The sequence below is a fragment of the Scomber scombrus genome, chromosome 3 (assembly GCF_963691925.1).
Source record: "Scomber scombrus chromosome 3, fScoSco1.1, whole genome shotgun sequence".
In the NCBI taxonomy this organism is placed as follows: domain Eukaryota; kingdom Metazoa; phylum Chordata; class Actinopteri; order Scombriformes; family Scombridae; genus Scomber; species Scomber scombrus.
The window spans coordinates 8,584,272-8,600,253 of record NC_084972.1 but is presented as its reverse complement, the minus strand read 5'-3'; the positions used below and the strand labels follow the sequence as shown (position 1 = coordinate 8,600,253).

Sequence of the window (15,982 nt, the reverse complement as noted above, 5' to 3'; positions counted from 1 at the left end):
AATTTTAAAAACAAAGTCTGAACCAATTTTCTTATATCAACGGGAAAAAAAGGTTGTATAGACTTCAAAAGCAAATAGTTGTTACCGAGTAAAAATAAAATATGTTACACGGCTCTCCATGTGCAACAGATACTAAGCAGAGGGTGGAGCTGACCCTATGCTAGCTAGTAGCTTAGTTAGCACAGTGCAAATTTACAGTCTGAAGTAAAACAAAATGTACTTATCGTAGAAAAATGAACATCAAATTCCTTAGACAAGAGGGTCTTTTAGTACAATCACATGGTGACCAAGATTTATTTATGTGACCAAAACGTTATAATTAACTTTCCTGAGCTGAAAACAAGGTGATATAACGATGGCTACAGCTACACCTGTACTCTGACAAATACTTCTATACAATTGGACTTCTTTTTATGGCCAGTGGAGTCGCCCCCTACAGGCAACTAGAAAGAATGCAGGCTTAAGACACTTCACTTTTCAGACCCAGAACTACCCGCTTAGTCCCATCCAGGTGAGGAATACTGTTGTGCTGACTTCATCAGTCCGGGGAATATTTCCCCATTTTAGTTCCACCAGTAAATGATTTTATAACAAAAGACTGGGGGGATAAAACTTAGTTAGTTTGTGATTTTTTGTTAAATGTTGTTGAAAGTACTGTTTGTTCCCAGCATTAGTTCTGTACTGCCAACTGTGCTCTCCACTGTCTGAACCACAGCTCCCTGGCCAGCAGTGAATGAGGAGCCTTAAGCAGGTAGTTTGCCATTCGCATTAGCCTTTGGACAGCTGGCTAAACTGGACAGCCACCAGACAATAACTTATTTCATGCTGAATGACTCACTGACGTGTACCGACTGCGTACTTGTTCAGGAGAGTTGATGGTCAGCCCATGTACCACCATCTCATTTAAGAGAGAAAGGCAAAACCTAATGACGCAAGTGAACTAAACTAAAACCTCAGTACCTTTCTGACTGTTTACACTGTCAGTTAATATTTAAAAAAACTGAATTTATTAAGGCAATTTTCTAAATATGATCAAACCCTATGCCTCAAGAAAATAATTTGTATACCTCAAAGCCAAAAACAGAGAGGTAAGACAAAGCCTTTAGTTAAGTGTGTTAAACAAGGGAATTTATATATGTCAATTTAGCCCCTTGACCATTCTAACTGTTGTCCTGTTATATTTTCTCTTTCTCTACATCTGTCTTCCTTTGCTCTTTCCCCTTCTTCACTCACGTTCTCTGCCTTACAGGCCACGCATCACGCCACTTAGCAGAAAGCCCGGGGCATCGACAGAAATGCCCAAACTGTTTCTGCTTTCTATTAGCAAGGCATCTCCACGCTCCTGCAACACCAGTTAGCCATCCAGTCCCAGTATGATGAGTTGGCTTGGTTTCACGCTTCTCCATTTTATAGTTGATGAATAGCTGCAGCAGATGGTTTGTTATCTTTGAAGATTCCAGAAAGACGAGCGTGATGAATCGCTCCAGGCCTTACACACCCCCCCCCCCCCCCCCCCTCTCACCATCACCACCACTGCTGCCACATCACGTTTACCCCTCTGGCACCAAAAAAAAGACTAAATAAATAATATGTATTTGATTCATCAAGCACGCCTTAAAAGCTACTGCTTTCACTTTTCTCACACGAGCCCCAAAATCTTTACAATGTTTGCAGAGACATTCCAGCTGTGGAAACACCAATATGGTTGGTGTTAAAAACATCTCTTATAGAAAAAAGACATGTGCTCATCTGGTGCAGTCATTATCCTCTTTACAATGCACTCTCATCCTGACAGACTTGCGTACTCTCTTCTCATCAGTCACAACTTCTCACAGCAGCACACAGGAGAATGGGCTTGAGGTGAGTATGAGGAACAGACCGGTTATGGTAGCAAAAGCTGTTAATGCTTTCCTTACAATGTGAATTCTTTGTAGGGCTTTCTTTGTAGGGCAGATTATAAATCAATCTCTACCCGGGTAGTAATATCACCTCAGGATGGTGCCATGTGAAGTGTCTGAGCCCTTAAGGAAAGAAACCTATGTCTGTGAAGCGGGTGCACACTTGTGCTGCTGAGTGCTATAAATCCATGAAAAATACAGCATACCATGAGCTCAGAGACAGATAAAAATGTATATGCTCAGCGAAGAAAAATACAGAAGAATTCATTAAGTTAAAAAATGTTTTTCACTGCAATTATTTTGCAACAACACATGGAAATGAGCTATTACTGTTAAATGCAAAGCACTGATGTAAAAAAGAAAAATCCATTATATCTTACATAACTAAGACATGTCAGATAACTTGCAATACAAATATTGGCTATCAGGAGGAAGAAATATTGAGTTTTAAAACAAAACATATAAACCATATTATTAAAAAGTCAAGTGATTGCATTGATTTTATTCATCAAGTTCATCACATTTTGCTAGCAGACACTGGTTTATTTTAGAAGATGGGTTCACAGTTCTCAATTCTTAAAACAATAGTCAGGTGCCCAAATGAACATTGAAATAGATGTTTCTTGCCATAATCTTTCCTCCTGTTCATACTGGCCATTCAAAGATTCCTTTATAATGTACTTGCAATGTAAGTTATTGAGGCCAAAATCCACAAGCCTCCTCCTGTGCAAAAATGTATTCAAATGTTTATCTGAAGCGAATATGAAACTTCAGTCATCCAAAATAGTCAACTCAAATAGATATCTTTCAATGTTGTACTCTTTTTGGTGCCAAAGTTCCACTTTTTGTTATTATTATTCCACCACAGCTCAACAGAGAAACACTATTGGATGAAACACAAACAGGAAATGCATGCTGAAAAGACTGTAAATGACTGTTGCTTTAAAACAGACTTGAAAAACCGCGAACCTATCTTTAAACACTTCTTGTTTTTACCTGAGCTGGGTGTACTGGTCGAAATGTTTAACCTAGTAGCCTGCTACATTAGTGAAGTTATTTGTGTGCAAAGTCACTAAGAGCAGGTCATCATCCAAATAAATCACATTAAAAGACGTGTCAACAGTCCTCTCAAAATAGACCCCCAAAGTACCTGGTCCACATACCCTATCTGCTGAAGAAACATCAAAATACAGAGTTGAGCATACTTGGGATTGCTGTGACTGTAGATTGTAGCCCTCCTGTCACTTGTAAACTGCACTGGACACAAAGGGCCCAAAATAAAAGGCCTGAAGTGAAAATGAACTGACAGTTTAGTTTGATTATCAGGCTGTAGGAATCTAATCCTATGCAGATAAAACCTGCATTAATATTTGTATTACTTGATGAATATTAATTTGGTAGATGGTAGATGTTAACTCTATAAATGCTGAAACATTCCAAAATGATAAATAATATAAAATACAGCATGAAGCCACATGTTGTAGAAAAATGTGCTTGTCAGCTCAACTGTGGCTTAACTTAACACTGATATGAAACAGATCATACCAAAACGTTATATCAAAGCAAGCATGAATTGATTATCTCAATCAGAGTACATCAATCAAATCATTCTGACAAGTTGCTCTAATACTCTGTTTTTAAGCACATCATTGTCCAACTACTATATGTTTTAATGATATTTGATAAATATATTTGACAAACTATGCTGTTGTTTTTTTCCCTTTAAATTTGATTATATATTTTCCATGACAGACAAACAAACAAGAAAGACAGTATAACAATAAAATGAGATGACTGTTGCACAGACAAGTGGAAGGAGAGAGGGGGAGGCGTACAGTGTTAAATTATTGTATGCACATGTTTCTATTGAACACATAATGCCAGCACATGATCTTACATCAACACATGCTTTGCTCTGAAACATAAATAAATATTTTCAAATGTATTCATTTTATAATAAACATTACTGTAAAGGAACACACAAGGTAGTTGTGACCTGGAGTGAATATAATGAGTCCAATACTGACCTTGTTATATTACAAAGAGAGGAGGGAAATATGTTGTGAGTCCAGGAACAACCTTATTCTGTCCCATAAGCAATTCCTTCCATTATCAAGATATAACAGAGATCATGCAGCTTCTTTTGAGCTTATAATGTTCAGAAAGTCCTCCAACCATTTATTTAAGTTAAAACAATTGGTTGTTGATGTTTTAATGTCTAGAACCATAAATCGACTATCTTATCTCTCCAGACAAGTCTCAACTCCAAAAGGTAATAGGATTTCAGAAACGGGTTGTCCTCTATTACTCAGTTTTTCATCACCAATGAAGTCATGTTTTAACAGAGTCTCATTTCTCAGATATTTTCCTTGCTTCTGAGAATTGGAGGCCTCACCTGTGGGCTACTGTGCTTACTCACACACACGATGCAATGTGAAACCTTCGCCTATTCATTGGAAAAGGAACGAGGAACTGTGCCACTGAACTGCCTGCAGTGCTGCAGGTGTGAATTTCTGTGTCCCTGCAACCGTGATTAATAGCAATGAAATCTGGGACTCCTCCCAACACGAAGCAATCACAATAGCTCTGACAAAGTCAATCAATACGCTCTGTCAGTGCCAGGAAAACAATGTGGTGAGAAAAAAGTGTTCTTGGGGCGATGAGGCTGACAGGGCTGCTGATTTATCACAGATGTGCATTTTTCAGACAACGGGCGAACACGACTTCAACATTTGGGAAGAATTTTGTGCTATCATGTGGCCATTATAGGGCACGCTCAAATAGTGAAAAGATCAGTCTGGATGTGCTAAACACACAGACACACAAATGCATGCACACAAAAGTATACACACACAAGTACACACGCGTACTTAGCAAATTATCGTGTACACAGATGCTCGGACACCTGTGCAAAAGCATGAACTTATGCACACTCACAGACAAAAAGTATTCAGAGCCTTTATTTAAGTAAGGGATGCCACAATGTAAAAATACAGTAATAGTCCTGCATTCTTTACCTGAGAAAAATACAGAATCTCATGTGTTTAAAAGTAAAGGTTATCTTATACTATTGGATTGTCGTCAGTATTACTTTTTGCTTATATTAGGCTACCTTGGAAGCAGCATTTAAATGGTCAATATGGTGCTAATTTTAACTTTATATATTGCTAGTTAGTAGTTAGTTTAATTAATAGTGTATTAACTATTGCAGTCAAACGAATGAAATGGAATTTAAAAAATCTTCGTATATTTGTCTCAGAAATTTAGTGCAGTTGAAGTATAAACTATACAATAAAATGGTAATACTCAGGTAAAGTTCACATATCTAAAATTATACATAAGATCAATATACTTATATTTCCATCACTCAAACAATTCCAAGTACAATTAAACGCACATTACTCAACAGGATTGACATCTATAGCTGGATCTTATTGCCAGACCCCAGTACACACAAACACACACAACACAAGGAGAATATTCCTCACAATGTGGTAAACAGAACAGTTTGGGGGCACTTTAATTGGATGTTATAAATACTTGCAATAACTGGTGGTGGAGGCACACCTATTAACAGTTATTGATGACATTATTGATAGAAATCTTAGTAGAATAAATCCCTTGTGTGAATTTTTTTTAGGATAAAACAGCAAACTGTCCTTCACTCCCCTCTCCTAACTTTCTACTTGTACATCTGAATCTTGGTTTTACAAACACTTCAAATTAAATTGTTATAGTGCTCAAACCAATTATGTTATTACGGCTTGTTATAATGCGATTACAGAGCTTGATCTTGGTGATTGTCTCTTTAAGAAGCAGTGAGAGTGTGAGGAGGTGGTGCGGTTTCACACCCCGGGGTGGGAAACACAGGCGGGGCCAGCGACCGCTGAGTGACAGCCGCTCAAAGGCTCTCCAACTCCGCGACGTACGGAGAACCCGTAACGACCAATCAGGTTACGACTTGATCCGCCAGTCAAATCACAACAGCCAATCACGACAAGTTGTGGGAGGACCCTGGAATCGCTGTTGTGCATCCAACGTGGGACTACGCCGCTCACCCAGAAAAAAAGGAAAAGTAACTCAAGAAAGGAAAAAACTCATGGTGGTGGTACACGGTCGGAAGGAGGGGGGAGTCTATTTTGCTATTAATCGGATCGTCGAGATTTTGTGACCACAGACTGCACCTGATAAACTGTTGGTTGAGCTTTTGAGGAGAAGAGTGTATCTCAAAGTTGGATTTTATGCAGCTAACAGCGGCGAAGCGCTGGGGAGATTTGTACGATATGCAGCGCTCGGCTTGAGAGACCAACGCTGGAGGTTTTTTCTGGCACTGCGGCTCAAAAACTTATTCGCTCAACTTCAACTTTGTGCTGCACATTTAATACCTCTCAGAAGTCACTGTTTTGTTAAGTTTTAAAACAGTTTTGCTGCTGTTTTCGCCTACCAACGCTTACTGTGAGAGTTATTCGGACGCACTGTGTCCTTTAACATTTTTTTTTCTTGTTGCATGTTTTCAAACATGTCATGAAAAGTAGTGGTCCTTTCGAGAAAGTAGTGTTTAACCTTTTATGGACACACTCCTGCAACTTAATTTTACACCCAGGACGACGTGTAAATGTACTTACTTTGACTTAACGCTGGTTAATCTGTGAAGCACCTTTGATTTTAGCCCGCGTCGGACACCAGAGGAGAAAGTTGGACTGCGAACTTGTGTCCTAAATGACTGTTACTGGGATGGAAAACATTTCACTACACCCCCGCTGTTCGCGTTAACCACTCTGCATCACAAGAAAACAAATTAATGTGCTATAAAAGACATTCAAATCTTTCCGAAGCTCCATTAATATTCCAGTTTGGGGGTACGAGGAGAGAGCTCAGCGGCCGCGCTATTAAAACTGGATACAAAATGGCGGCGTCCCCGGGACGATTTGGATATGCTTCTCGTTGTGTTTTTTATTTAATTTTGTCGCTCGAACTGTATATCAGTTATGGATTGAGTTCAGATGTACCTTGTGCCCAGAACTGTACCTGCAGCGGAGATTCAGTGGACTGTAGTAACATGGAGCTGACAGCTACGCCTGTGGACCTTCCAGTCCGGACTGTTTCCCTGTAAGTAAAGCGCTTAGTTGCTGTAGCCTATTTATTGAGCAGCCCAAAACGGGAAAACAATGTGTGTAAAGAAAAGTAAAGTGTATAACAGCATAGAGACGTGAAAGGTTTTGTCAAATACTCATATATATATATATATATATATATACACATATATATATATATATATATATATATATATATACACACACACACACACACACAATTGCCAGCACACTAGGCAGTGGACCTCAGTTGACACGGTTTTCTCTCAAGGAATCCCATCTGAGAAGATTTTAATGGATTTGCTTTGAGTTGCATAATTGTCTATGAACTATAGCAGTAAGATTGAGGCTAATTGTCGGAGTAGTAATACTTATTCCCTCTCTATAACAGTGACAGAGAGTGAGAAAAAGTTAAGAGTAAAACAATCCTAATGCTCCTCATTATGCTGGGGACCCCTTGTAACCTTTTTAAAGTCCTCCGGAGGTCCCTGCACCCTACTCTGGAAACCAGCGGAACAACTCACCAGCAGCACTGTTTGGACACTTCTTACCATGTTGTGACTTGATTAGGATTGTTAATGCAGGTCATGAATGAAGTAGTCACCTTATCTTTTACAACAGAACGACTCGGGTGAACTTGTTTTTATCAGTTGAGCTTTAATCCTGATTAATATTCTAGGATTTATTGTGTATTCTCTGATGTTGTTTAATCAGGGATTATGATCTAATATAACTGCAAGAAGAGGCACGTAGAACTTTTCTAGAAGGGCACTGTGCTAGTGAATTTCAATTAGTAGCTGGTGACATGCTTTGCTCCAGGGCTCATCGAGTTATTGTGAATGATAAACATGAGCCTTTTTAACTATCTGCCAGGTAGAAAACAATTCATAGGTTTAAATTGCCACATAAAACGTTTTCCCTCTGTGCACAGTGTCTTTAATTTTAATTTCCTTTCATTTAAAATGTATTTACTCTTATTCTAAGAAATAATTAAAAGAACAGACTGTTATTTCAGGGTGAGTAAACAAATAGACCTGAACATGTCACAACAAATAAATGACTGCTTTATTCAGGGAGATTTATGGCAGGTATTACCCTGAAACTTGCTGCTATAATGCTAGCTCATCGCCCATAGCTTACAAATTGGATTTCTTGTAAATTAAACAAGATAAGACTGACAACAGTTGAGCCCCTGTCTGCTAGTTCATTTAGGAAATGAGCCAATTTGAGGCATTTTTTTGGAACATCCTCCAGTGTTTAGGGAACCTCAGCATTTATCAAGCTGAATGACACAATTTATTTACAGACAACACTACTCTCTGTCCTTCTAATCAACATTTTGGCTCTCGCCGAATTGTGTCCAGTGGCAATTGTGAATCCTCAGTGACAATTAGGCGTCTTGTCACAGGATTTTCAGCGTGTGTGTGTGTGTGTGTGTGTGTGTGTGTGTGTGTGTGTGTGTGTGTGTGTGTGTGTGTGTGTGTGTGTGTGTGTGTGTGTGTGTGTGTGTGTGTGTGAGTTGCTGGAAACATGGGGTTAAAGACCAAAGACTCTTCTGGCTCCCAGGTTCCTGTGTTAGGCAGTTTGTCTTCCCCTGGGAAGTGAGGAATGCAACTTTTAAAAAAGTCCTCTAAAAACATGAATAACAGCACTTGTGCCTGTGCAGCCTCGTTGCCCTGAAGCACCATTTAGCTAGGTTCAAGTGCAGTTGCTGTTTATCATGCATGTACGCAGATACACACTACTCTTCCTGTCCTCCTGGACAATACACAACTACTGTGAGACAAGTGTCCCATCTGATACAGCTGCCCTAAACCTTTTGGTGTGTATACCAGCAGGGTACAGAGTGAGCTGTGTCTCCCTCCAAGTCTACTTATATTGTCCTGGCTAAACCTTATCGGTCAAGATTTAAGGACCCGCAATCTTGTTGTTTTCAAAGGGAATGGCTTTATGGCTTTGAATTATCGTTTAAAACACCTAGGTTGCATATTTCCACACTACTTTGAGATAGTCACACAATGTTGGCAGGTAACTCAAAGGGAACCAGCTCCTTTCCTCTGGGGTTTGTAAACGAGCCAGATTAATGAATGATTACTGTAAACCCAAAGAGACAAGTATGAACAATTCCACTTGTGGCCTAATGTGATCCCATTATAAGGTACCTTCCAAGTCCTGTCCAATTGACTGGATGAAATGGCTTTTTTGTGTTGTGAGTTGAAAGTTGTTATTTTAGTATTTGAATGCTGCATGTGCACAAGTATGTGCATGTGCAGACTGTGAGTGTATGTGTTAGTCATTTGTATTGTTGCAAAATACATTATAACAGCAATAGTTGTTATAATGAGGGTTGTAGAGTTTTATCCTGTCAGCGCCGACAGAGTGTCTATTTACACAATATCCTGGTTGTAGTGTGTTTGTCCATCTCTACATTTAGGTGAAATCAGTGTGGAATCAACAGTCTCTGTTATGTTTACCTCAGGCAGCCAGCAGCAGCAGGAGGAGTGGTGGTGGGGAGGGAGGACAGTATTGGTGGGTGTCAATAAACACAAGTCACTCAGGCCAGTTTGCCCTTTTGTCACTCCTACATAATGGAGATGGAAATCTAAACAACATGAAACACCTGTAGGATTTTGACTGTTACATAAATGTCTAAAGCATTTGTGACAACAGATATTAACAGACAAGCAGCTCCCTAATTAGTTTGACATATACGTGGGCTTTCTACAACCACATGAAGACTTTAAAGGTCCTCCATGATCTGCTTTGTTGTCTGTAACTTTAAGGTAGTTTCAAACAGAGAGGATAACTCCAGCTGCAGATACGTTTTCCACCCTTTTGTGTGGGTGAAGAGCGACCACGCTGTCATATAAATGTTGTAATTATCTTTACACAGGCTCGTAAACTCAACTGGCTTTACAGTAGTAGGTCAGGACCTGCGGAGGAAAAAAAGTCTTAAAGAGAGAAATCCTACTGTCACCTGTATGTAGGAGAGATGGAGAGCTGGTGGGAAATGATACAGGATGCAGTGTGATCCTGTACATTTGGCATGAACATATAAAATGTAGATTCTTTTATATATTGAACTAACCACCAGCTTCTTTTCTTCAGTCGGGTTACTTTCACATTTACTCAGCAACAAAAGTGCTCTGACTGAAGCTTTTGGTATTTTACAAAATGTATTGCTAGCTTTAAATTGTGCGCACGTAGCTTCTGATATCTCACAGATGACATTTTTCCTCCTCATCTTTTCCTATATCAAATTTTCAAGAACTGTATAGAAACATGCTGAACCCACAGCTTTATTTTCTTTCACAGGACGTGATGATTCATGTGGCGCAAAGTGGGTGTAGGAAGTTCCATAATGACCTATCACCCTCCCACTCTTTCTTATGACTGGGGGTTTTTTTTGTAATTTTTAGTGATTCAGTCAATCTGATATCATCTGATGATTCCAGGCCCAGAGGAGACGGGCGGTTGTGGTTGTATGCGTTGCCTGCAGATCATCCATCAGTGGCACGGTCCCGAGTCCTCTGATGAACAAACACAGCCACAGCTCTAGATGGAGAAGGAAGAAGGGAAAAAAAAGCACTAATGCTTACCAGTTGTCCAAATAATCACCCTTTAGGACCCTGATTTTAATGGTCCTGAGAAAGTGGCCTTGATGAGCATTCAAACATGTTGGCACATCTCGGCAGAGCAAACTGAGCTAATGAGGAGAGATGGCCATGGGGGGAAAGATGTGTGATTGAGCCCCTTAAAGAAGAAAAACAAGAATTGACTACAGTGTATGTCGCTGTGACGGCACAGTTTTGAACACCTGGAGTTAAAATGGGCTTGATATAGCTTCTTTTAAAGCCTGTCTAGTCATGAAGTCCCAGATTTGTATTCGAAACACTTTCTTTTCTCTTACATCCGTGTCTGTGACATTTAACAAACTGCCCACCAGTCTCTGATGTTTATCCGCAGTTTTCTGATTGATGAATAGCCTAATAACAGTCAAATCAAGTTTGCTCTCACACAGTCACATATTCCCTCTCAGGAGTGGTGCCTTATCTTATTTTGCAGCCGCAGTAATGTGTATAAAAGGCACTTTTGCCCACAGTGCCACTGGCGTAATGGGATTTTACAAGTAAATAAAAGCATAAGCATTGCTAATTTTGGCTGCGATCGCTGTGGTCGGATAGACATAAAGCAGATACTCTGTGTCTGTTTGCCAGCTTCTGTCCATCGTTTCTCATGCAAGATTGTAAATTTTGATGTGTTTTTTTTTCATTGTTAGGGGTTATAGAAAGATTTTATGGTGTTTGTCTTTTAATTATTTTTTTTTCAGTGTTGAATTGCTGCATCACCAACTTAGAGAAACTCTGATCTAAAGCAAGAAGAGGTCTAAACCCTGAATGATCCGCTTTGTGAACCTGCATTTCCTGTAGTGGTTTCCTAACAGTCTATAATGCTCAGTGTGCACACACCAAAACCTACTGTTGCTACTCGAGCCCGACCGCCTTAGCCTTCAACCTCACAGCCTCGCAGCCTTATTGGTAAACACCACCCCCGATAGTTGGTTTTGGCTTCTGCCCTCAGGAAATGGGTTTGTGTTGGTGGTTTCCTGACAGGGGCTGGGGAGCTCAGCCGGCTGGTTTCAGACTTTGGTCGGGCAGAGGGTGGGGTTGCAGATCACCTGGCCCGGGGGGGAATACGAGGGGAGGGCTGGGGGGGCATTTTCCGCCCACTGCATGGAAGTGTTTTGTCAATGTCACGGTCTGCCGCCACTGCTTGCTGCTTTCAAGCTGGTTCCACTAGTTGGTGAAAGTCCTGTCAGTGGTCAGAAACCTCAACCACCATCACACATGTTGTAACACACTGAAGAAACCCAGATGAAAATAAAACTTCACGGAAACACACACAGAGGCCTGGCTCGAATGTCACATTGTCAGAAACGACTTTATTTTTAGGGGGTGTTTTGTCTTCATCGAACCTATTAATAAGCATGCAAAATAATTTGCCGCGGTAACACTACCCCTACCCCCTCGGTTTAGCGTTTCTACTGTTGTTATTGTTAGTGTGTTTGAGCTTTATATACAGTGAAGACTGACAGATGTAGCTGCAGAAATGCTCCTTACTCCTGCCTGATCAGAGGAACGTTTCGGCACTTGGACAGAGACGCAGCAGCAGCAGAAGCACTCAGCAGGGTTTTAGCCCCTTGTGGTTTCAAGGGCATTTCTCTCTATGCAGCCCTCTAATCTTGTGGTATTGGGAGTGATTATACCAAGTTTGTTTATTGTCATAGTTTCCCTGACTCGCATGTCCTCTGGCAGATATTTTAAAGTCACAACTCGAGCGTTTGGAAGGGTTTAGGATGATATTATCGTTGGCACTGATTTTTATCAGCTGCTCTTCACTTTTTCCTGTCTTATCAGCTTGTTTGGTGTCCGACTGTAAAAGTACAGAGCTATGTGGAAATTTAAAGCAGCAATCTATTTTGTTTTTTAATGTAAATAATCCTCTTTTGACTAATTAAGATGATTTGCTGTTATTAGGAATTAGGAAGGAACAGCTAAGGTCGAGACCCCCTCCCCCCGACTCTAATAACAACAGATAAAGACTGGCATTAACATGAAGATACAGAGTGAGCTCATGGCCTCACACCGGCTTTGATGACAATCAAACAGCTGCTGCCACAAGTCATTCTACAGGAATCCAGTCAGTAGAATAGATGGCCCTTTTGTGAAGACACTTAAGGGCGCCAAGTTTTTTTCTCCCCCTTTCCCTCTTCCCCCCCCCCCCCCCAAAGTCGGTGTCTACAAAGTGGGTTTGATCGATGAATCATCTGCGAATTCTCTACATCTGGTAAGAGTTTGGAAATCTGGAGAAGATGTTAGAAAAAAAAAAAGAAGAAAAAAAGCGTGACTTGGACAGAGAGTCAGAGGTACTGTGCAAGTGAAATAGCTTCTCCGCAGAAAACAGGCGGTCCTTTGAGAACCAAGAGCGAGTGCAATGCTGGGGCCAAACATTTTTTTGTCAAACCTCCGTACTTTTTGATACTGTCGAGACCAAAAAGGAGCATCAGAGCTCCACTGTCTAGACAGCCACACGTTCACATGGGCCTAGATTGTGAAGATAGCACTGTTCACTATTTAGACACTTTTCTCTCTCCGCTGGCTACAGTAATTATTGCAGAATGTTGCTCTCCTAGCATAATAAACAATAAGTAGGAAAAAAAATGGCCTTACAATTTGTCTTCTTCTTCACTTTGAAGTGGAGAGCAGAGGGTCAGCCGTCTGCACAGTACTAAAACAATAGCCCCACTGAAGAAACACAGTATTTATGTTATTCTTTCAGATTAATTGGGGACACTCATTTCCTTTTACCCATAATGAAATAGTCTGGCGCCATTTGTAAGAAATTACAGTGTTATCACACTAGAATCCAGTATTTAATGCAGGAGCATATGTGTGTGTGTGTGTGGACAATGTGTGCATATGCAAGCGTGGGCAAGCCTGAGTGTTTTTCGGGCTTCTCATCTGGAGTGTCCAGGCTGGCGTCGTTAAGCCCCGGCCACGGGTTCACGCGGTGCCTCGGGCTATAACGCAGACCTTCTTCTCCCTGTTTGTTTGGAGTGCCCGGACTCCATCTCCTGCCTCAGCCCCCCAAAAAACCCAGCGAGAGCGGAGAGGCGCAACAGTGCACATGGTCCCAAGATGTGTTCCCGCCTTCCTGCCTCGGAAAACATCAGAAACTGAGTCACGCTCCCAGCCTGACTGATTTCAAACGCTGGTGCAACTCCTTTGTTGAGATGTGTGTGTGTGTGTGTCGGTGTGTGTGCGTGCGTGTGGGGGCGTCAGGAATCTGCAATGCAAATAGTGAAAATCTGACCCCACCAGCGCTCCGTTTCTCTGATGTTGCACCTAAGCTTCCCCTCAACCTCTCAAGACGTTAAACTTTGCTGTTTTAACTCCCGATTTTTTTTTTTTAGCACGTCACATTCATCATTGTTACAGCAAATCTTGTTCGGCGGCTTATGCTTTTAACCTTGTCAAAGTTGATAAGATATTGGCTCCTTTTTTTTTTTTTTTTCTTCCTTCCTCTGTTTGACTAGTGTGTAAAATGGTGGCTTGGAGCTGGCGTTAGCTTTGTGTACACTCTCACTGCAGTTGCCTGGCTATAAACCGGCCCCTTAATGACAGGAAGAGGGGTGTGTATGTGTGTATGTGTGCACGTCTGGCTCTCTGACACGCAGGTTATTATTTGACTAGTTTTATGATGCTTTGAAATCGACCACATTAAAGAGCCTTTGTCTCCCAGCTGGACTTACAGAAGGCTCATCACTGACATCACTTCACACTTTGAGCGAGCAAAGTTCATGCGGCATTTATCTACGATAGAAACGGGGAGGGGGGAAGATAATGATGATGTATTTCTGTGTGTGTAAGTCCCCCCGCTCGATTCCTCCCTCCGTCCGTATCTCCCCTCTCTCTCTCTCTCTCCCACACAGACACACACACGCTGACTTACAAGCAATAGTGTCATGCGCTATAACATCACTCCTGTACTCCCAGCTTTCCTTTACTCCCACAGCAAATCAGCTCCACCGTCCAGCAATGACGGTCTACTGCAGGCGCTGAGCCCTGTTCTGTACTTTTTTTTTTCTTTCCTTAGACCATTTGCTTAGTCAGACGGGCCTATTATGAATTTATCACTTTGTTTTGTGTAGATTTCTTTTGCCAGGCAAGCCAAGAGTGATGCTTCATATTGCCTGTGTATCCTTCCCGCAGTTAGGAGGAGTATGAAGAAGGGGGGGTGTTCAGGTCAACATCAGCACCACGTAAAAAACAACATAGCCCTCCTGTTCATTTGAATGGGGGGCAGAGCGTTTACATAGCGGGCAGCAGCAGTCGTCCACATCAAAAAAGGCGAACTGTATCCAGCTTTCGCCCCGACGTCATGCGGCAAGGAGCTTGCGTCGGCTAATCACACACATGCAAACGCACATTCCTGTTGCATTACTTTGTAACTCAAACGCTGAATTCCGATTGTTTACCTCGCCATCGTTGCGGCGAAACATAACAATCGCCGCCGTGTTAACTTTCCAAAGTTGTAAAAATCACATGAATCTGTATCTCCAAACCCCGACTCCCTGGATCGTGTTTCACCGTCTCACCGGTACCTCTGTCAGGCTTTAAGATGGATCATTTGGTTGTTTCTGATGTCGCCATTTGTCTTGCTGCGGTTTATTTATTTGACGTTATTATGTCGCAGCCTTGAGTTTCTCCTCTCTCCTTGATATTTGACAGCACTCCTCAGCGTTTGCGGTTATTGTTTGTTAATGTGTGGGGAGGTGTTTGGGTTTCGGCTAGGCTGGGGTGGGGTTGGAAGAGCGTGGAAGAGTGGAACTTGCTGCCTCTCTTGTTTTTTGGTGTCTCTCCAGTCCTGCTGACAGAGGAGAGGTTACCCTGACCGTCAGGCTCACCGATGGCAGCGCTCTGCTACAAGTACTACACAGTAAAAATGTTGGCTGGCACACCTCAGAACAGATGGTTAACGTTACGTGTTTTTTTATATTTGTGGAAGTTTTTAAGTGTCAAGCTGCTTTAATTTGAATATGTTTACAGATTAAAGAGGAACCATGTTGAGTGGAGGCACAGAGCTATGAAATGAATGTGTCATTTTAACATTTATGAGCTGATTTAAATGATGAACAACTGTTAGTGAAAGAGTGGTTGTAAGATTATTAGATACACTATTAGATAATCTTGTTTTATTATCCTTTTGAAAAAAGGAAGATAAACAATTAAATGACAGTACACATTATCCACCTGGCTGCGGTGCACCAGTTGGAGCAGCTTGAATTCAGTGGGAAAATTGATGTTTGGCTCAACATGCGGCCTTAAATTATCACATGCTATTCTTTAGTTAAGTACCTGGCTAAGAGCCCTTTTGATTTTCCTCCCGCTGACTAATGTCAAACAGCCCTGCCCCTTTGTATAAACTATT

At 41.3% G+C, this 15,982-nt stretch overlaps 1 protein-coding gene across 1 annotated transcript in view; it reads left to right on the top strand.

Moving 5' to 3' along the window:
* The first annotated feature begins 6,019 nt into the window (after positions 1-6,019).
* Positions 6,020-15,982, top strand: part of lrig1 (leucine-rich repeats and immunoglobulin-like domains 1) — a 37,089-nt gene continuing 27,126 nt past the window's right edge. Inside the window, exon 1 of the mRNA XM_062416411.1 lies at positions 6,020-7,007. Coding sequence (XP_062272395.1) covers positions 6,700-7,007 — 308 coding nt within the window. The 5' untranslated portion in view covers positions 6,020-6,699. The remainder of the gene's footprint in view (positions 7,008-15,982) is intronic.